Genomic DNA, 21348 nt, shown 5'->3' with positions numbered 1-21348 from the left:
TTTCTGTGCATCTGTCCATCTCAGATCCGTTACAGGAAAGATAAGGTTCAGTCTAAAGAGACTCCAGTGTTCGTGGTGGTGTCGGGAGTGAAGGATCTGTCTAACGGATGCGCCATCGCTGCTGCGCTTCACTTCTACTGCCCTCAGATTCTGCCTCTGGAGGGTAAAACACAGAAACCCTGAAGGAAACTCTCCAGATTTATAGAAATGTAACTCACTTCTCTCTGCTTCTCTCTGTAGATGTGTGTTTGAAGGACACCATGTCCACGGCAGACAGTATGTACAATCTCCAGCTGATCAGAGAGTTTTGTGAAAGTCACCTGAAGAGCTGCTGCCCCCTACAGCTGGAGGATTTACTGTATGCCCCGCCCACTTTACAGGTGAGATATGCCCCGCCTACTTTATAGGTGCAACATGCCCCGCCCACTTTACAGGTGAGATATGCCCCGCCCACTTTGTAGGTGCAACATGCCCCACCCACTTTACAGGTGCGATATGCCCGCCTACTTTATAGGTGCAACATGCCCCGCCCACTTTACAGGTGAGATATGCCCCGCCCACTTTGTAGGTGCAACATGCCCCACCCACTTTACAGGTGCGATATGCCCGCCTACTTTATAGGTGCAACATGCCCCGCCCACTTTACAGATGAGATATGCCCCGCCCACTTTGTAGGTGCAACATGCCCCGCCCACTTTACAGGTGCGATATCTCTACCCAATTTACCAGTAAGATAAACATATGGCAAAAATTTGTGCATCATCTTGTTCATTGACAATTATTAAATATATGAAAGCAATAAGGTACTCGAGGCTGTGCTGTATGGCGACTTATTCACAATAAAACGGTTACGACACAATACAAATATTAAAGCTGAAATATATGCAACTTTCATGAAGTAAAATCACTAAAAGCCTTCCGTCGTAAACAGCAACAGAAGTTACATACATTGTTTCGCCATTAGATGGCGGCAAAGACTGTCTTTATGAGTGAGTCAGTCAGTAGAGAAGACTTTTATATTGAAAGGACTCGAACTTGTGGACACGGAGAAGCAAGACGCAGTGGTTTGTGTAGAACCGTTGGGTGGAGCGGTCGTAGTCCTGTTTTATCGTGAATAAAACACAGCTATTGACCAATCAGAATCAAGGATTGGAATTAACCATTTTATAATATGTAATAATGATTAAAAAAACAATATGTAAGAGTTTTCTCTTTGACCCCAAAGGTGAACATTATGTGCTTCCTTTCTGAGCTGTTCGCTGCCTTCGAAGTGGATAAACCAGATTTCGTCAAACCCACACACACACTGGACCTAACAGGTAGAAATGAACATACATAAACATATGAGCGGACACAAAAACACACAGTGCATTCAGATCCTACAGGAGTTCTGTCTTGGGTTACAGATGCATCTGATCTGGTTGACTGCACGAGTCCGATCAGTGGCAACAGGTAAGCGCTCCTGTCAAAACACTCACATTATGTTAGCAGACTCTTTATGTTGAACTGCATCATGGGATCTGATGTTTTTCTTGTAGTGGCTCCCCTTCTTTCCTTCTGAAGCAGTCGCTCCTGCCTCAGTCCCCCTCTGTGTCCGGTGAGAGCTTTCTGCAACCTGTGAGATTTGTGGTACTTGTAGGTCTTGCTGTGTTTGGCAATGTCTTGTTTTAAGTGAATATTTGCATGTGGAGTTTGTATTCTCAGTTTGGGTTTAGACTACAGGCTATTTTCTTTTGCAAATGAACGGCCAGAAAGCATTAAAAGTTTTCTACTTTCAGTTAAAATGGTGTCGTGTTAGCGGCCCTTAAGTTAATAACTGATGATCTTTGCAACGGAAGTGAATCAATCAAAAACTTACTTTAGCTGGACAATAACTTTATTCTAGAGCTTCTGTAAAGCCAAAACAATCTCTATTCCGTTAATTTCCTATTATCACCGTAAAGCTGTTTGAAACAATCTGTTTTGTTAAAAGCACTATATAGATGAAGGTGACTTGACTTGACTTGTTGGATTTGTGGTTTGATATTTGAAATTATGCTCTTTGTGTGTGTAACTGAATTATTATTTTTACATTTGTTGTTGTGTAGAAGGACGGGGCTGGAGCAAAAAGCAAATTAGGTATGTCTGTCCTTCAGTTCCAGAAAATACAACTAATCTTATTTTTATTATACAAATTCTTCATCAAGTACTATGAATCTTCAGTAATTTTCACTTTCTCTGTCTCAGCCGTCCCCTCTCGGCTGTATCCTTCAGCATCCCATTCCCACTGGACAGTGATGTTGATGTTGTAATGGGCAACCCTCTCTACCGTTCCATCAGCACGGATAGCCTCACTAGGGTAACCGACCCTGGCTCTTACACGCCCCCAGAGGATCTGAGTAAGCTCATTGGTCAGGCTCCTCTGGGAGAGTTGCCTACCATAGAAGAGGGTTTACAAATCATTCATACCGGCCGGCCGGTACACAACGAGCCTCGTATGCGGCCAGAGGGGGCGCCGTCTGGCTTTTACCTCCACTCGCCTGAGGAGGGTGGAGACAGACTGAGCAGCTCTGCCCCATGCCGGACTGGGATGATGCATCGACCAATGGGAGGATGGATTAATAGCATCGGGAACCGAAAACGGCAACCTGTAGGTTCACAAGAACACAATGGAGGTTCAGAGTGTGACACACCTGAAAACTCCCCCAAAACCTCCTCCAGTCCAGCCAACGGACCCAAGACTGGTCGCATGACAAACTTTGCTGAACGCAGGAAGATGATGCCAGAATCCCCAAGTAACTCCAGGTCCCAGGATGTAGTGTCGTTGTGCAGCCCTGCAGAGATGAGCCCTGTTGGGGCAGTGGAAGCACAGGAGCTGGGTGCACGTCTAGAGGAGAAACGCAGAGCAATTGAAGCCCAAAAGAGGCGGATTGAGGCCATCTTTACCAAGCACAGGCAGAGGCTGGGCAAAACTGCTTTCCTTCACTTACAGAAGAAACAAGGGGAAGAAGTGGGAGACGACGGACAGTCCCTTACCCTGGATGAACGACTGACACAAATGGAGCAACAGCTTCAACAAGAGGAGGACAAAGAGAAGGAGGAGGAGAAGAGGAAACTGGAGGAGAATAAGAAAGAAAAGGATGGGGAACAGAAGGAGAACACCAGCGATGTAGTATCCCCGCCTAAACTGGAGAAACAGGTGACCTTCTCTGTTGATACAAAGAAAGAGGTGGAGAAAGAGCCTCCATTGGAGGAATATAATGAGGCAGTAGCTAAGCTAAGCTCCACCCTACAGACCCTACAAAGGGACATGCAGCTCCTTACAGAACAGCAGCAAAGACTCATGGGAAAGAAAACTCTAAGTTCTCCGAAAAACACCTCTTCAAATAAGACACCTGCCTCCAGTAAGGCCTGGGTCATCCCAGCTGGTCCTAAATCCCCTCATCTTTCCAGAGACTCCACCCGTATCATTTCACCCTCTAGATCTCCTTCACGCTCTGCACAAGCTTCTGACACACCAAGATCCCCTAAAAGCTCAGCATCATCTGCTCCACGCAGATCCCATGGAGCTACTCCTAAGAGCCCCAAACGTCAACGTCCCTCCCGCCCCACAGAACTCGGCTTCCAGCCTCTCACACGTGTCCTAACTCCCCCACAGAACGTAGACACGCTTCCCCATCTGCGGCGAGTCTCTCCGAGCCAGTGTCAGGTGCAGACTTGCTCCTCACTGCGATTCGGAAGTCCACGCACACCTCATGACTCTCCGCTGCAATTTACTCGGCCTCAAGAGAGCACATCAGAATCAGGCTCCAGCGAGCATCACACTCCGATCTTCACCCTGGAGCTTGAGGCCGGACCTCCGTCTGCGCTCCCAGCTGAACTCTTAGGCGGTGGGAGCAGTTCGGGAGCCCCGTCAGAGTGCTCGTTTGAAAGCGACATGCTCCTCAGCAGCGCTCTGGTGAAAGATGAGACAGAGGGTGCGGGGACGGTGGGAGACGACACAGATCTGGAACAGGGTGCAGAAATATTCTCATCGGATTCCATGAGTGACCAGACAGAGAATGAGAGCAGGCTGGGACTCGATGTGTTCTTCAAGGTGTGTGTGAAGGTCTGCATGTGGTTTGGTTGATGATACATGTCAGAGGTGTTTTTAACATGTGTATTTGTGGGCATTCAGGAGGAGGGTCTCTCGGAGGAGGAGATGGCCCTGAAAAGGACTCTGCTATTGGAGCGGCAGCAAAGACGAGCGCAAGAGATCAAGAAACGGACAAGATGCGGGCAAGACCCTGAGAACAGGTAAGAACACCCAAATATCCAAACCCTCTCATTCGGGACCTGCATTCAGGACTTGCTTACCTCTGCTTCCTCCTACAGTCAACAGGTTTCTGTGGATGACCTGCAACCTTCTCAAACTCCTCCGCTTTCACAGTCACTGCCCACCTCATACACCCCACCCCCTCCTTCAAAGGCCACGCCCCCTGGAACACCCCTGCGTCGGGGAGCGTTCACACAGGCGGAGTATGAAAGGCGCCACCAGCTGAAGATAATGGCTGATCTAGGAAAGGTTCTCAGACAGAAACCAGCAAAGCACAGTGGCAAAAAACAGCACACACACAAACCGCACAACAACCATGAGATCACTCACACACGCTCACCTGGGAAGAACAGAACAGGTAACCACACACATCACAAGTATCTTGTCACCAAACAGAATTACGATCTGCCTGTATGAACGAAACTGCAACATGCTCAATCAATGAATGGAGATTGGGTTTGAAAACAGTTCTGTTTGGTTGTGCTAGTGGTGCAGAAAGATTTCACTATCATGCCCTAAAAACCAGATGTGTTTTCTCATGCAGTTGTAGCTAACCAGAAAGATGGACGATCTCTACCAACTGAAAAACCAGCAAGGTACTGTACCCTGCTGCTCAGCCATGTTTTCGTCATCTCCCTTCCATACATCCCTGTCTTTACTTCAACACTTTCTCTCTCATCCACCAACTCAGTCGTTCAGAGTCGCCCTCAAAGGTGATGTCATCAGGGAAACCGGCCAATCAGAATGGAGACTGGGAACAAGCCTTCAATGCCTCCTCTCCAGCCTCACTCCCAGAATACACAGGTAAAGAGCCGATTGTTGTTTTTGTGATCAGTTTCCACATTTGAAAATAATTACAACTAAAGGAGGTTTGTGAAGTCACGAACCACTCAAGGCTAGTTTGAACTCTAATGGGCATAAAAGTCAGAGCAAACTGAAAGTAGTCTGATGCTGTCTAGTAATGTTTAAGTACTCTTTAAAGTATGTTGACTTTGTCAAGCCAATTTTATAATCATATTAAGTCATAGTGGTTTAACTGCACTGTGTAGAACAGGTTTATGTATGAAGACAAAGCGGTTTGACCTGATTTGAAAAGATGTAGTCAGTACCTTATTTGATGGCTGTAGGCATAACCTTATTAGTCAGTACCTTATTTGATGGCTGTAATCAGTACTTTATTTGATGGCTGTAGTCAGTACCTTATTTGATGGCTGTAGTCAGTACCTTATTTAATGGCTGTAGTCAGTACCTTATTAGTCAGTACCTTATTTGATCTGTGTGGTTTTCACTCACAGTCAGTTTTATCTCCTGTTTTAGGTCCTAAATTATTTAAGGAACCCAGTTTTAAATCCAACAAGTTCATCATTCACAACGCGCTCTCACGCTGCTGCCTCGCTGGCAAGGTCAACGAATCCCAGAAAAACAAGATTGTAGAGGTGCGTCACTGTTCATCTTACTCTACAGTCATGACTTTCACATTCTGACAGTTCCTTTTTGTCTCTAGGAGATGGAGAAGAGCTCCGCCAGCCACTTCCTGATTCTCCTGCGTGATTCCAACTGTCAGTTCCGCGCCATCTACACCCTCGACGGCCAATCGGAGGAGCTGCAACGACTCTGCGGCGTCGGCCCGCGTGTCATTTCCTCCACGGCCGTGGAAGCCATTTATAAATACAGCTCCGACAGGAAACAGTTTAATACTCTTCCGTCTCGTACATTGAGTATGAGCGTCGACGCTTTCACTATCCCCGCACATCTCTGGCACGCTAAGAAACACGGCACGCCCAAAAAAGTAGCCACACCCAAATAGGCCACACCCACCAAAATAAACCACTCCCACCATAATAAAGACCTGTTCGCACCAAGAACAATAAATATAACATTATAAGCATACACTTAAATGGACAATAACTATACTGATAATTCTAATGATAACTATATTAGCGGCCACACCAATAGATGATATCGTTCTGTTTATTATAAGCACGTTGCAGTTTTGTCGTCTGTCTCTTTAAAATGCTTGTGCTCTTTAAAGCAGGATGGATTCTGATTGGCTGTCAATGTTTTTAACGTTCATCAGCTGTAAACATTCACTCTGAAAGTGATATATTTCCTCTGTGCCATTATCGCCAAGGTGTGGACCTCGCTATTCTCATAGTTACAGCGATTGTTTAAAACTTAGTTATTGTTGTTGGTGTGAACGAACCTTAAACCCCTCCGATAGACCCACTATAAGTGCCATTCCTCTAAATAAACACCTTACCAGCACTAAACACGACACAGACAGTCTCTGTGATTAATTTTATGATCACCAAAAGCCCCTCTCATGTTTTCTGACTCTGCATGACGACAGATGAACCCTGAAGACGAGCCCTGAGGTTTTCACGCTACTAAAGGTTTTCACGCTCATGTTTGCATGTGAACGTTCGGTTCGGTCCAGATATCTCTTGACGGTTACACCAACTGAGCACTTTTTCTCTCTGATTTTTATGCTCTATATTCTTTGCTCTTATAGATACAGACTTTAGAATCTCAGTCTAGTGGAACTGTAGTTTTAGTGAGAATCGCTGCTGAGGGTTTTATCTATTCTCCGACTGGCTGGGCGATTTTAGAGATCTCCTGCTGCGAACACTTGTTCTCTTTTATATTGCTGCATCAGTCTCTCCTCGTGTGCTGAATCTGTGTGGAGTAGATGACTCTCCTGTCCAAAGACTGAGGCATCATGTGATCTGATGTCTGACTCTGTTGAACAGAGTCTCTGAGCTGCATGTGGATCAGTGGGTCACAGTCCTGAGAACCTGATCCTGGATCAGTATTAAAAAGCCATTAAACCTCCATCATATTCATACAGCGCTGGTGTGTGTGTGTGTGAGAGAGAGAGAGTGAGTGAGAGGGAGTGTGTGTATGTATGTGAAAGGCTGTTTTTTGAGTTTTGACATCATGTTTGACTGTGTGTTTTCCTGTTCTATGATGATGATGATGATACTGATGATTTTATGTGAACATGTAGATCAATAAAATCATTTCTAACAATTCAACTCCACTGTTTCTGTGAGTGACTGACAGCAAAGGAATGATTCCTGAATTTCACATATATAATGTTCAATGTAAATGTTCAGTTTGTGTCTGACCGGTCTTGTTTTCTTGACTAGATGCCCACATTGCTGTGCATAAGGAATGCAATAGGCCTAATTGGTGAGTTTTTATATGTTTTATGTAATTTGATCTTCGAAAAAGGTGTTTTTACCACCCTTTTTTTCCACTTTGTACCCAATGCTGATGAGAATCCTGACAGACGCGGTTCACACACTCTGAGCGTTCACAGTTTTGTTTAATCCTCACAGCGATGATTCATTTGCATGTTTAATGAGCAGATCATGAAAAACAGAAGAACCTCCAGCATTAGTGCTCGAGGGTTTGTGAGAGTGACGTGGGACTCTCAGACATCGAGATATTATTTCAGCTCCTGAACGTGTCAGATTGTGTCTTTTATAAAAAATGACAAGGTCACCATACCTCATCTATCTATCTATCTATCTATCTATCTATCTATCTATCTATCTATCTATCTATCTATCTATCTGTCTATCTGTCTATCTATCTATCTATCTATCTATCTATCTATCTATCTATCTATCTATCTATCTATCTATCTATCTATCTATTGTCTTTGTCAAGTATTGTTACCTGTAACCACTGTTTGGTAAGTCCATGTTTTTCAAGCCATGAAAAAGTCAGGCCAAGTCTTTGTTTTATGTTTGATCATGTTTGGGAAATAAAGCTGCACTTGGGTTCTATCAACTGGCCTGCAGTGGACTGTTACAGAATACTTGAACCCAGCAGTTTGTCTCCTGGGTCTCCGCCAAGGTGACCAAGCCATTGAGAGTTATGTGGAGGAGTTTTGTGGACTTTGCTCTCAGGTAGATTTTAATGTCACTGCTGTTAAGGGCATTTTCAGAAATTGACTTAATGACGTTTTGAACTATCTAATGCCGGATAGCAACCTCCCAGTGACTCTTGAGGAATATATTGACTTTGCCCTTTTATTGATCAGTTTGTCATTTACTGAGGAGCCCCACAATCCCAAAGTATCCTCTAAACCTCAGCCACTTCATGTCATGGCCGCCGTTCCAGAGTCTCGTCCCAAGATGGCCACTGTTTCAGAGTCTCGTCCCAAGATGACCACCGTTTCAGAGTCTCGTCCCAAGATGACCACCGTTTCAGAGTCTCGTCCCAAGATGGCCACTGTTTCAGAGTCTCGTCCCAGGATGGCCACCGTTTCAGAGTCTCGTCCCAAGATGGCCACCGTTTCAGAGTCTAGTCCCAAGATGGCCACTGTTTCAGGGTCTCATCCCAAGTTGGCCGCCATTCCAGAGTCTCGTCCCAAGATGGCCGCCATTTCAGAGTCTCGTTTCCAAGATGGTTGCCCCTCTAGAGCCACTGCTTCAGAGTCTCGTCCCAAGTTGGCCGCCGTTCCAGAGCCCTCTGTCAAGATGACCGCCGTTCCAGAGCCCACAGCCGAGATGGCCGCCACACCTGAGTCAGTTACGGACAATTGTGGCCATGGCTATCTTGTGTGTGTGGGCCAAACATGCATCCACTCCAGCCCCTGACCAGCGTCCAGAAGGAACCCGTGAGCCCGTTCCAGTCCACAACCCCATAGCTCAGCCTCAGAAAATTTTGGGTGGGTGCCATATATCCCTGGCCGTACTGGCCGCGGAAGCCAATTCGCCATGGCCCCCTGAACTTTCTTGCTATGTCTAGTTTAGATTTTTGTTGGGCGTCAGGAGCCCCCCATAGAGTGGGGGATCTGTAATGTCTAGTTTTGGTTATTGTTTCATGTTTCTTGTCACTGTCTTGTCATGTGATTCCCTTGCCATCATGTCTAGTGCTTCTCTTGTCTTATGTGTCATGTTCTGATTGGTTCTTTGTTTCATTGTATTTAAGCCCTCATGTTTGCCATGTGTATTTGTCAAGTATTGTTACCTGTAACCATTTTTTAGTAAGTCAAAAAATAAATATTGTCACACTGCACAATACATATTATTGCATTTTTGTATTGTGATATATTGTGACACGATATAGTGTTACACCCCTACTAACTAGACATGAATTCAGCTCTTCCTCAGAGATGTTTCTTCACTTTTCTCATGTCATCAAAGAGCTCTTTTAAACATTTGCATGTCATAATTTCTAGAAACGGTTTTGTCCCCGGGGCCCGTCGTCACTGAGGGAGTGGCGCACATGAAGGCCAGCTATAAACCATGGGCTTCACCACCGTCCTGCACCACACACAGCTCTGCCATCATAGGTGTATCATCACACACCTCTGTATCATCACCGTCTCGCGTCTCTTCACCGCCGACATGTCGTTCAGCAGAGCTCAGCACTTCTCCAGCAGGTCTCTCTCCACTAGCCGCTCAAAGGCTCCGGTTAGTTTCTCCAGCTTCGGAAGTCAGTCGGCTGGGTTAGGGTTTGGATCCGGATCTGTGTCGGGCTTCGGGTCCGGTGCAGGTTCAGGGTTTGGCTCTGGGTCAGGGTTTGGGTCCGGGTCAGGATTTGGGTCTGGATCAGGATTTGGGTCTGGGTCAGGATTTGGGTCTGGGTCAGGATTTGGGTCAGGTTTTGGGTCAGGATTGGGGGTGGGTGTAGGTTCTCTCTCGGGGGGGTTGAGAACGGTTGGAAGCTCTCTCTCGGCCGCAGGTGGAGGTCACGTCGGGGCCAATTTCAGGGCCGTCTCGGGCTCTTTCTCAGAAGCCGTGTCCAACATCGTCAATGACAAACAGCAGCTGCAGGTTCTGAACGATCGTCTCGCGACGTATCTGGAGAAGGTCAAGCGCCTGGAGACCACGAACCTGGAGCTCCATGAGAAGCTCCGCTCGTTTACCGTCCACCGAGTCCGGAGCAGCGCCAACCTGGAGCCCTACGAGATCCAGATCAAGCCACTGCGGGAGAAGGTGCGTTTCTGTCAATCTCTGTTGTTTTTAGGCTTACATGCAATATTACCAATGAAATATAGCTTCACAAAACAAGTAATGACAATACAAAGAAATATACAGTATAACAATAGCGGTAACACTTTACAATAAGGTTCATTAGTTAACTACCTTAGTTAACATGAACTAAAAATGAACAATACTTGTTCAGCATTTATTAATCTTAGTTAATATTAATTTCAACATTTACTGATACGTTACTAAAGTCAAAGGTTGTATTTGTTAACATTAGTTAATGCACTGTGAACTAACATGAACAAACAATGAACAGCTGGATTTTTATTAACTAACATTAAGGAAAGATCAATAAATACTGTATTGCTCATTGTTAGTTCATGTTAGTTAATACATTTACTAATGTTAACTAATTGTGATGATGAACCAGGTCAACGACATCATCACTAGAGTGCCAGCCTAGTACTATTTAGAATTTACTTGGTGTGCTGATTGCAGGAATAGTTTACTATGTATTGTATGTTGACAATCTATATGTGGATGGACAATACCAACATAAAGTGTTCAACGAGTGCTATGAGGTGTTAAATGTTTGAGTTTGTGGTTGTATGTTATGTATGTTTGTATTATGATTATTGCATGTCAGAAATGAGTTCTTGAACGTTAGTTATATTATTTAGGTGCCAGTGTTTTGCTGTGGAATTCAGTGATGAGTGTTACGGGGAAAGGTAGGCCTGAGCATGTTTGAGGGGAAATGTTGCATCCTGTGTACACTGTAAAAAATTTGTAACACTCCCAAATCAAAAATTTCAATTGACCGATAACATCTAAATTTTTCAATTGGCCCAAGTGAAATTCTGTAAATTCTAAAATTAAATGTACAGATTTTCACTTGGGCCAATTGAAAAATTTAGATGTTATCGGTCAATTGAAATTTTTGTTTTGGGAGTGTTACAATTTTTTTACAGTGTACACTGTGCAAACGCTTGAACATGTCTGAGGTGAGACATGCTGATATTTTTGTGGATGTGCCACTAGGCATTGTTTAGGGCCAGTTTTGCTGCTCACAGCATTTTTTTTTTTTTTAGTACTATGTGGACTGCACCTTGTGAAATGCAGCTTCTAAAATAAACCACAACTGGCATTTTGAAAACCACTCCATTGTACTGAGACTTCCTAAACTTCTCCCAGGCCTCTCGACAACACACTACATGACACTAATAAACCTTATTGTAAAGTGTTACCACAATAGCAAATAGCGATAAAAGTATGTGATAATTTCTGCTGGTTTGCTTCTGTTTTCTCCTCCAGCTTCTGCTTCTCATTCAGGAGCACACGCGCATCGCTTTAGACGTGGACAACGCCAAACTGGCCGCCGATGATTTCAGAATGAAGTGAGTTTGAGCTGGTAATGCAGCATCAGCTGCTCAGTTTAGTTTCATTCAAAGACATTTTCAGTCACTGTAAAGCACAGGTAAAGATCCATTCACACCAATAACGATTACTATATCAGTGTCCACAACAGCGGACAATAACAATATTTCTCTTTGCTCTTTTCAAAAGCTCTTTGGATACGTTGTATCATTGTGCACTTAGGTTTATACTAAATTATAAATACAATACTCATCACTGAGCCATTACGATAACGATAACTATAACGATAACAATAACTATATTAGTGTCCACACCAATGCACGATAACGATAACTATAACGATAACGATAACTATATTAGTGTCCACACCAATGCACGATAACTATAATGATAACTAGAATAACTATATTAGTGTCCACACCAATGCACGATAACGATAACTATAACGATAACGATAACTATATTAGTGTCCACACCAATGCACGATAACTATAATGATAACTAGAATAACTATATTAGTGTCCACACCAATGCACGATAACGATAACTATAACTATAACGATAACGATAACTATATTAGTATCCACACCAATGCACGATAACGATAACTATAACGATGATGATAACTATATTAGTATCCACACCAATGCACGATAACGATAACTATAACGATAACGATAACTATATTAGTGTCCACACCAATGCACGATAACTATAACGATAACTATAACTATATAAGTGTCCACACCAATGCACGATAACTATAACGATAACTATATCTATATCAGTGTCCACACCAATGCACGATAACTATAACGATAACTATATGTGTCCACACCAATGCACGATAACTATAACGATAACTATATCTATATCAGTGTCCACACCAATGCACGATAACTATAACGATAACTATATGTGTCCACACCAATGCACGATAACTATAACGATAACTATATCTATATCAGTGTCCACACCAATGCACGATAACTATAACGATAACTATATCTATATCAGTGTCCACACCAATGCACGATAACTATAACGATAACTATATGTGTCCACACCAATGCACGATAACTATAACGATAACTATATCTATATCAGTGTCCACACCAATGCACGATAACTATAACGATAACTATATCAGTGTCCACACCAATGCACGATAACTATAACGATAACTATATCAGTGTCCACACCAATGCACGATAACTATAACGATAACTATATAAGTGTCCACACCAATGCACGATAACTATAACGATAACTATATCAGTGTTCACACCAAATGCACGATAACTATAACGATAACTATATAAGTGTCCACACCACTGCACGATAACTATAACGATAACTATATAAGTGTTCACACCAATGCACGATAACTATAACGATAACTATATAAGTGTTCACACCAATGCACGATAACTATAACGATAACTATATCAGTGTCCACACCAATGCACGATAACTATAACGATAACTATATAAGTGTTCACACCAATGCACGATAACTATAACGATAACTATATAAGTGTCCACACCAATGCACGATAACTATAACGATAACTATATAAGTGTCCACACCAATGCACGATAACTATAACTATATCAGTGTCCACACCAATGCACAATAACTATAACGATAACTATATCAGTGTCCACACCAATGCACGATAACTATAACGATAACTATATAAGTGTTCACACCAATGCACGATAACTATAACGATAACTATATAAGTGTCCACACCAATGCACGATAACTATAACGATAACTATATCAGTGTTCACACCAATGCACGATAACTATAACGATAACTATATAAGTGTCCATACCAATGCACGATAACTATAACGATAACTATATCAGTGTTCACACCAATGCACGATAACTATAACGATAACTATATAAGTGTCCATACCAATGCACGATAACTATAACGATAACTATATCAGTGTCCACACCAATGCACGATAACTATAACGATAACTATATAAGTGTCCACACCAATGCACGATAACTATAACGATAACTATATCAGTGTCCACACCACTGCAGGATAACATTCTGTTTATCGTAAGCTATTATAAGCTTATGTTTATGATAATTTGCCCGTGTGGTGCAGGTTCGAGACGGAGCTGTCCATGCGACAGTCTGTGGAGAGAGACATCGCAGGTCTGAAGGCCCTGAAGAAAGAGTACGACTCCACCAACAGTGTGTTGCGGCAGGAGCTCACGGGCCTGAGCGAGGAGCGCACCGCTCTCAAGAAACTGCAGCAGGAGGTGAGAACACAGTTTCTTCCGCAAACGCAGGGTCTTTGGGTGTCTTTGCACTGATGTGCAGAATTGTTTAATGATTTCGGTGCTAAAAGCACATGCAGATAAACACACTTGTGTCAGTGCCTCCGTGTTTCGCCTCACTCCTGTAGACTGGCTCCTAAAATATCCCTTTAAATAAAGGCAAAGAGCTCATCTGATGTTTCCGCTCCCATGTTGAAGTGTGATTGTACTATTGAAAAGATGACGCAGCACTTATACAATGTAAAATAAAATACCCTGCAGTTTATGTTACAGCCTTGTTATTGTAACAAAATTATCATGATTATTCATCATAATATATATTCTATTATTTATTATAATAGGTTATAATACTGTATTGTTATACACTGTATTATAGAATAGTATAATAATTTATTACATTATATATATATATATATAAAATTAGAATAAATTATAAGATTTTTTTTATATATAAGGTTATTTTATACATATATATGTATAAATAAAGTATAAAGTATAAATGATATTATATTATATATATATAAAAAAAAAGTTTTATTTAAATCATTGGCAGGTTGTAGTTAGGACAAAAATTTCTTTACAAGTACAACAGGATTCTGTTTTACCAGAAAAGAAAATTTGTTTTTAAAAATTAGAATTTAAAAATGTTGCTTACTTGTTAGGGTTAGTAGTGCACTAGCATGTAGACGAACTGATAAACATGAATTAAAAGCCACAAACCACAATTCCAGGCATCTTTAAAAAACTGTTGTCAAGTCAGCTTTATTTATATAGCGCTTTTTAATACACAGATTGTTTCAAAGCAGCTTTACAGAGATAACAGGAAAATAATGCAACAAAGTTTGTTCCAGAAGAAAATATAGCAGTCCAGCTTAAGTAAGTTTTCATCAAGTGAAACATCAGTGGTGGTTCAGACAAGTGAAGTAAATTGTCTGATGACCTTTGCCCTGTGGTTCAGGAGATGGTGTCGCTGCGAGATCAGATGGTCGGCACGGTTACGGTGGATGTGAAGCAGGTCGAGAGCACGGATCTGTCCCGAGTGCTGGCAGAGATCCGCTCAGAGTACGAGATGCTCATCGAGAAGAACCGCAGAGAGCTGGAGAGCTGGTACACCAGACAGGTACGCACACACACACACACACACATAAGCTCGGTGTGTTTTACTGACGCTGATGCTGTGGTGCAGGTGGAGAAGAAGCAGGAGGAGGCGACGCTGTTTACTGAGACAACCATCAGCGGAAGCTCAGAGATCACAGACAACCACAAACTCACCATGAGCCTGCAGACACAGCTGGAGTCCTTCCTGATGGAGGTACATACACACACACACACACACACACACAAACACACACAGGTGAATTTCCTCAAGTGTGTCATTCACCCTTAGTATTCCCAGGATGATGCACCTTCCCCGGGATGCACACCCTGGCACCCTGGTTCCAAACCAGACCCGCGTTTACTGGAAGTCTCGCCCGCACAAAGTGCACTTTCTCTGGGCTGAGCCAGGCCATTCGCCCCTGGTCTGACCACCATGGTTCTCTGATCCGTGTTCATTGTCCGAGCAGAGCGTTGTCCCCTCCTCGACAAGACCCCGACGGTGCATTTTAGAACCGTCTCGGCTCCAGTCGGAGATGCAGCGGTGGCGGCCAAATCTGAATCTGGCCCAGGACGGGCCGCCCTCCCTGGGCTAAGTTTAAAATATGACTTCAAATTGATGGCATAAAACATACTAAGTTTAAATAATGGCTTCAAAATTATGGCATTAAACATCAAAATTATGACATACTAAGTTTAAATTATGACTTCAGAATTATAGCATAAAACATCCAAAATTATGAAATGCTAAGTTTAAAATATGACTTCAAAATTATGGCATAAAACATACTAAGTTTAAATTATGGCTTTAAAATTATAGCATAAAACGTCAAAATTATGACATGCTTAATTTAAAATATGTCTTCAAAATGATGGCATAAAACATCCAAATTATGACATATTAAGTTTAAATTATGACTTCAAATTGATGGCATAAAACATTCTAAGTTTAAATAATGGCTTCAAAATTATGGCATTAAACATCAAAATTTTGACATACTAAGTTTAAATTATGACTTCAGAATTATAGCATAAAACATCCAAAATTATGAAATGCTAAGTTTAAAATATGACTTCAAAATTATGGCATAAAACATACTAAGTTTAAATTATGGCTTCAAAATTATGGCATAAAACGTCAAAATTATGACATGCTAAATTTAAAATATGTCTTCAAAATGATGGCATAAAACATCCAAATTATGACATATTAAGTTTAAATTATGACTTCAAAATGATGGCATTAATTAAACATCAAAATTATGACATACTAAGTTTAAATTATGACTTCAGAATTAAATCATAAAACATCCAAAGTTATGAAATGCTAAGTTTAAAATATGACTTCAAAATTATGGCATAAAACATACTAAGTTTAAATTATGACTTCAAAATTATGGTATAGAACATCAAAATGCCATACTAAATTTAAATTATGACTTCAAAATTATGGCATAAAACATCACAATTATGAAATGCTAAGTTTAAAATATGATTTCAAAATTATGGCATAAAACATACTAAGTTTAAATTATGGCTTTAAAATTATAGCATAAAACGTCAAAATTATGACATGCTAAATTTAAAATATGTCTTCGAAATGATGGCATAAAACATCAAAATTATGACATACTAAGTTTCAATTATGACTTCAAAATTATAGCATAAAACATCCAAAATTATGAAATGCTAAGTTTAAAATATGACTTCAAAATTATGGCATAAAACATACTAAGTTTAAATTATGACTTCAAAATTATGGTATAGAACATCAAAATGCCATACTAAATTTAAATTATGACTTCAAAATTATGGCATAAAACATCACAATTATGAAATGCTAAGTTTAAAATATGATTTCAAAATTATGGCATAAAACATACTAAGTTTAAATTATGGCTTTAAAATTATAGCATAAAACGTCAAAATTATGGAATGCTAAGTTTAAAGTATGACTTCAGAATTATGGCATAAAACATACTAAATTTAAATGATGGCTTCAAAATGATGGCATACAACATCAAAATGACATACTAAGTTTAAATTATGACTTCAAAATGATGGTATAAAACATCAAAATTACGACATACTAAGTTTAAAATATGGCTTCAAAATTATGGCATAAAACATCACAATTATGAAATGCTAAGTTTATAAAATCATTTCAAAATTATGGCATAAAACATACTAAGTTTAAATTATGGCTTCAAAATTATGGCATTAAACATCACAATTATGAAATGCTATGTTTAAAGTATGACTTCATAATTGTGGCATAAAACAAATAAGTTTAAATTATGACTTCAAAATGATGGCATAAAACATCAAAATGACATACTAAGTTTAAATTATGGCTTCAAAATTATGGCATTAAACATCACAATTATGAAATGCTAATTTTATCAAATTATTTCAAAATTATGGCATAAAACATACTAAGTTTAAATTATGGCTTCAAAATTATGGCATAAAACGTCAAAATTATGACATGCTAAGTTTAAAATATGACTTCAAAATTATGGCATAAAACATCAAAATGATGACATACTAAGTTTAAAATATGACTTAGAAATTATAGCATAAAACATCAGAATTATGAAATGCTAAGTTTAAAATATGACTTCAAAATTATGCCATAAAACATCAGAATTATGAAATGCTAAGTTTAAATTATGACTTCAAAATTATGACATTCTAAGTTTAAAATATGACTTCAAAATTATGGCATAAAACATCCAAATTATGATACATTAAGTTTAAATGATGGCTTCAAAATTATGGCAACAAACGTGAAAATTATGACATGCTAAATTCAAATTATGGCTTCAAAAAGTCTGAATGATAACATAAAAATTCTAAATTATGACTTAAGTCGAAATTGTCAAAAGCCAATATTGACATACTGCTGAAATCAAGTTGAAATTGACATCATAAGTCAAAATTCAGACATACTGTTAAAATTATGACAAATAGAAATTGACATAAGTCCAAATTCAGACATGCTTTCGAAATTATAACTTAAGTCGAAATGATTAAATAAACAGCCAAAATTTAAACATACTGTCAAAATTATGACAAGTAGAAATTTACATAAGGATCTAATTACATCTTACTATATATTCACATTTCACTATTTTTGATCAAATAAATGCAACCTTGGTATGCAGAAGAGACTTCTTTGAACTTTTACACTACAAACAAACAGTAGAGTAATTTATAGGAACACCTCTGTGAAATTATTTTATTTATTTGTCAGATGTATTTACTTGGCTTACACAAATGTCCTACCAAAATATGTTTGACGTTTTGCTTGCGTTCCTTTTAGGTCAAAATTCTGACATGCTAAATCGAATGGACTTAAAAACCTAAAATCATGACATGCAAAGTGGAAATAATCACTTAAAACATCAAATATATCACCGTTTCCACAAACAAATGAACTGTTTTCAACACTGATATTAATGAGAAATGTTTCTTGAGCATCAACTCATCATATTAGAATGATTTCTGAAGGATCATGTGACACTGAAGACTGGAGTAATGATGCTGAAAATTCCGCTTCGATCACAGGATCAAATTACATCTTACAATATATTATGGCATAAAGCATACTGAGTTTAAATTATGACTTCAAAATTATGGCATAAAACGTGAAAGATTATGACATGCTAAGTTTAAAATATGACTTCCAAATTATGGCATAAAACATCACAATTATGAAATGCTATGTTTAAATGATGACCTTCTGAACACTGTTGTAGTGTAGTGTAATGTGTTGTGCCTGTGCTGCTGCAGAAGGGGAGTGTGGAGCAGCGTCTGGTGGAGCTTCAGGCTCAGTATCAGGCTCAGATCTTCTCTCTGAGTCAGCTGGCCGGCGGCCTGGAGGGGGAGCTAATGTCAGTGCGCGAGAGTGCAATGCAACAGAGCCGCGACTATCAGCTGCTGCTGAGCACCAAAGTGCAGCTGGAGCACGAGATCAGCACCTATAAAGCCCTGCTAGAGGGCGCCGGAGAGTTCACCGGCTTCAGCATAACTGTTCCTGCGGTGTATCAAGCAAAGGTCCTGTACAGCGAAGCGGTGACATCGGTCTCTGCAGGTGAGGGATGCTACGCAACATAGAGTCATACTTAATCATAATTATGAGATGAAATGTTGGAATTATGACAAAAAAAGTAAAATGACTTAAAAAGTTATAATTATGACATAAGTCGAAAAATTATGACAAGTCGAAATTGACAAAAAGTCAAAATTATGACATGCTAAGTCATAATTATGAGATGAAATGTTGGATTTATGACAAAAAAACAAATGACTTAAAATTTAATAATTATGACACAGGTCAAAAAAATAATGACCAGTCGAAATTGACAAAAAATAAAAAAAATATTACATACTAAGTCATAATCATTAGATGAAGTGTTGGAATTATGACAAAAAACAAATGACTTAAAATGTATTATTAGTAAATTATTATTTTTGTCATTTAATAAGTTTTTGTCATAATTCCAAAAAAAAATTCCAACAGTCATAATTTTGACTTTTTTTCAATTTCAACTTGTCATAATTTTTCGACTTGTCATTATTTTTCAACCGATGAAAAAAAACTTAAATGACTAAAATAGTAATAATTATGACAAGTCGACAAGTTGACAAAAAGTAAAAAATTATGACATCCTAAATTATGAGATTGCAAAAAATCTAAATTGTGACATACTAAAGTAAGTCATAATTATGAGATGAAATGACTAATAAATTCACAATTATGACATAAGTTTAATTCATAATTATATCATTTAAGTTTTTTGTTATAATTTCTAAATTTCTTCTTATGATGGACACTTGAAAATACTGTGAATAATTCTAGGTAAATTTTTTTTTTCTTAAATTGTTTAGATTTTTAGAATGTTTGTTTATTTTCCATAGTCCAGTTAAATTTAAATGTTTAACAAAACAGGCTGTGCAACATTCCGTTTGTGGAGTCGAAAAAAAGTCACGTTTTCAAACAGCCTTTCAGGTTTTTGTTTTCGCTCTGATGTTTATGAAATAACACCAAATATTTAAAGACTTGTGTTCATTTGCACTTGAAAAAGTTGTTTACTTTGTGTATTGTTTATTATTGCATTTAAATGTTCAAAGTTCAATTCAATCCACCGCAGATGTAGTGACTTCAGTGGGCGGAACTAACGCAGATGTTGTGGCTTCAGTGGGCGGAGCTAACGCAGATGTAGTGGCTTCAGTGGGCGGAGCTAACGCAGATGTTGTGGCTTCAGTGGGCGGAGCTGTAACAGATGTTGTGGCTTCAGTGAGCGGAGCTGTAACAGATGTTGTGGCTTCAGTGGGCGGAGCTGTAACAGATGTTGTGGCTTCAGTGGGCGGAGCTACAGCAGCTGAGGTACAATCCGTTTATATCAGATCTGGATAATTTGTGCCTGAAAATGTCTTATAAATGTGTTGAAAGTTACTACTGCATGAAATCATACTCTTCCGTGTGCGTCTCCTCCAATATTCACAGTGCTGATGTCATTTTACATTTATCTGCTACTAATTATAGTTTTGAGGTCTTCAGCTGATCTGTAATGTCAATAAATGTTCAGTATAAAGAGTGCTGCAGTTACTACAGGCCAGTGTTATTATACCATCACTGATATACTGTTATAGTTATAGTGATATTTTGAATTAGCTTTTTATTTTCATATTTGTGGACTAGCTAAAATAAAATAAGTTTAAATATTTAATTTGATTAATATTTTCTATAATAACCCTGCTACCACTGTTGGTGGTAATGCATTACAAGTAATGTGAGTTACGTATTCAGATTACTTTTTTCAAATCATGTGTAAAGTAATGCATTACTTTTAAATTTACAACCAAATTTCTGTTAATTTTCAAAAAAAAAAAACTTTTAATAATTTTTCCAATTATTGCATTATTAATATTATTGAGTTTTGAATGTTGAGAATGAAGCATCTAAAACTGTACGGTTGTACATTCTCACATGCCATAAAAGAGAGAAAAGTGTGTGTGATTTCACTGATGAGAGCTTTAACCCAGTCCGTCTGTTTGATCTGTGTGGTTTTGCAGATATAAAGTCCACTGGAGGGTCATCGTGGTCTGAGTGATGTCATCGCTGCTCAACCAATCAAAACCTGATGTGTGTTTTATGCTGCGTCAATAAACTCAAACCCTTTAAACCACTCTTTAAGTGTTTCTTTGATCGCATTCATGAAAGTGTTAAATTTTGCTGTATTTGGCTGAGCGGTCATTAGGGTGGCTTGCCAATGTACTAGATTTCTCTAACACATAAAATAAGTAAGCTTGACCAGAGTTCTT

The 21348-nt window shown here is 39.5% G+C and overlaps 3 protein-coding genes across 4 annotated transcripts in view; all 3 read left to right on the top strand.

Annotated features, from left to right (window-relative positions):
• Window positions 1–7323, top strand: part of LOC311286309 (calmodulin-regulated spectrin-associated protein 3) — a 17349-nt gene extending 10026 nt beyond the window's left edge. For both annotated transcript variants that reach the window (XM_084402450.1, XM_084402449.1), the window contains 13 exons: window positions 25–163; window positions 241–380; window positions 1226–1319; window positions 1407–1452; window positions 1539–1597; window positions 2088–2118; window positions 2227–4075; window positions 4157–4275; window positions 4354–4652; window positions 4839–4890; window positions 4986–5098; window positions 5612–5730; window positions 5799–7323. In XM_084402450.1, the coding sequence (XP_084258576.1) occupies window positions 25–163; window positions 241–380; window positions 1226–1319; window positions 1407–1452; window positions 1539–1597; window positions 2088–2118; window positions 2227–4075; window positions 4157–4275; window positions 4354–4652; window positions 4839–4890; window positions 4986–5098; window positions 5612–5730; window positions 5799–6101 (3363 nt within the window). In that variant the 3' untranslated portion in view covers window positions 6102–7323. The remainder of the gene's footprint in view (window positions 1–24; window positions 164–240; window positions 381–1225; window positions 1320–1406; window positions 1453–1538; window positions 1598–2087; window positions 2119–2226; window positions 4076–4156; window positions 4276–4353; window positions 4653–4838; window positions 4891–4985; window positions 5099–5611; window positions 5731–5798) is intronic.
• Window positions 1–21348, top strand: part of LOC311286453 (apoptosis-associated speck-like protein containing a CARD) — a 467220-nt gene that overhangs the window by 235680 nt on the left and 210192 nt on the right. The gene's annotated exons all lie outside the window — the stretch shown is intronic.
• Window positions 9584–21213, top strand: LOC311286370 (keratin, type I cytoskeletal 19). The gene is made up of 8 exons (XM_084402567.1): window positions 9584–10248; window positions 11554–11636; window positions 13749–13905; window positions 14882–15043; window positions 15110–15235; window positions 18814–19114; window positions 20175–20410; window positions 21100–21213. The coding sequence occupies exons 1-8, from the start codon at window positions 9658–9660 to the stop codon at window positions 21103–21105; spliced, it is 1662 nt and encodes a 553-aa protein (XP_084258693.1). The 5' UTR covers window positions 9584–9657; the 3' UTR covers window positions 21106–21213.

The sequence above is a fragment of the Rutilus rutilus genome (genome assembly GCF_951802725.1).
Source record: "Rutilus rutilus genome assembly, chromosome: 2".
NCBI classification, from domain to species: domain Eukaryota; kingdom Metazoa; phylum Chordata; class Actinopteri; order Cypriniformes; family Leuciscidae; genus Rutilus; species Rutilus rutilus.
Note: the sequence above shows the minus strand (reverse complement) of the source record. Positions and strands in the feature narration are given on the sequence as shown.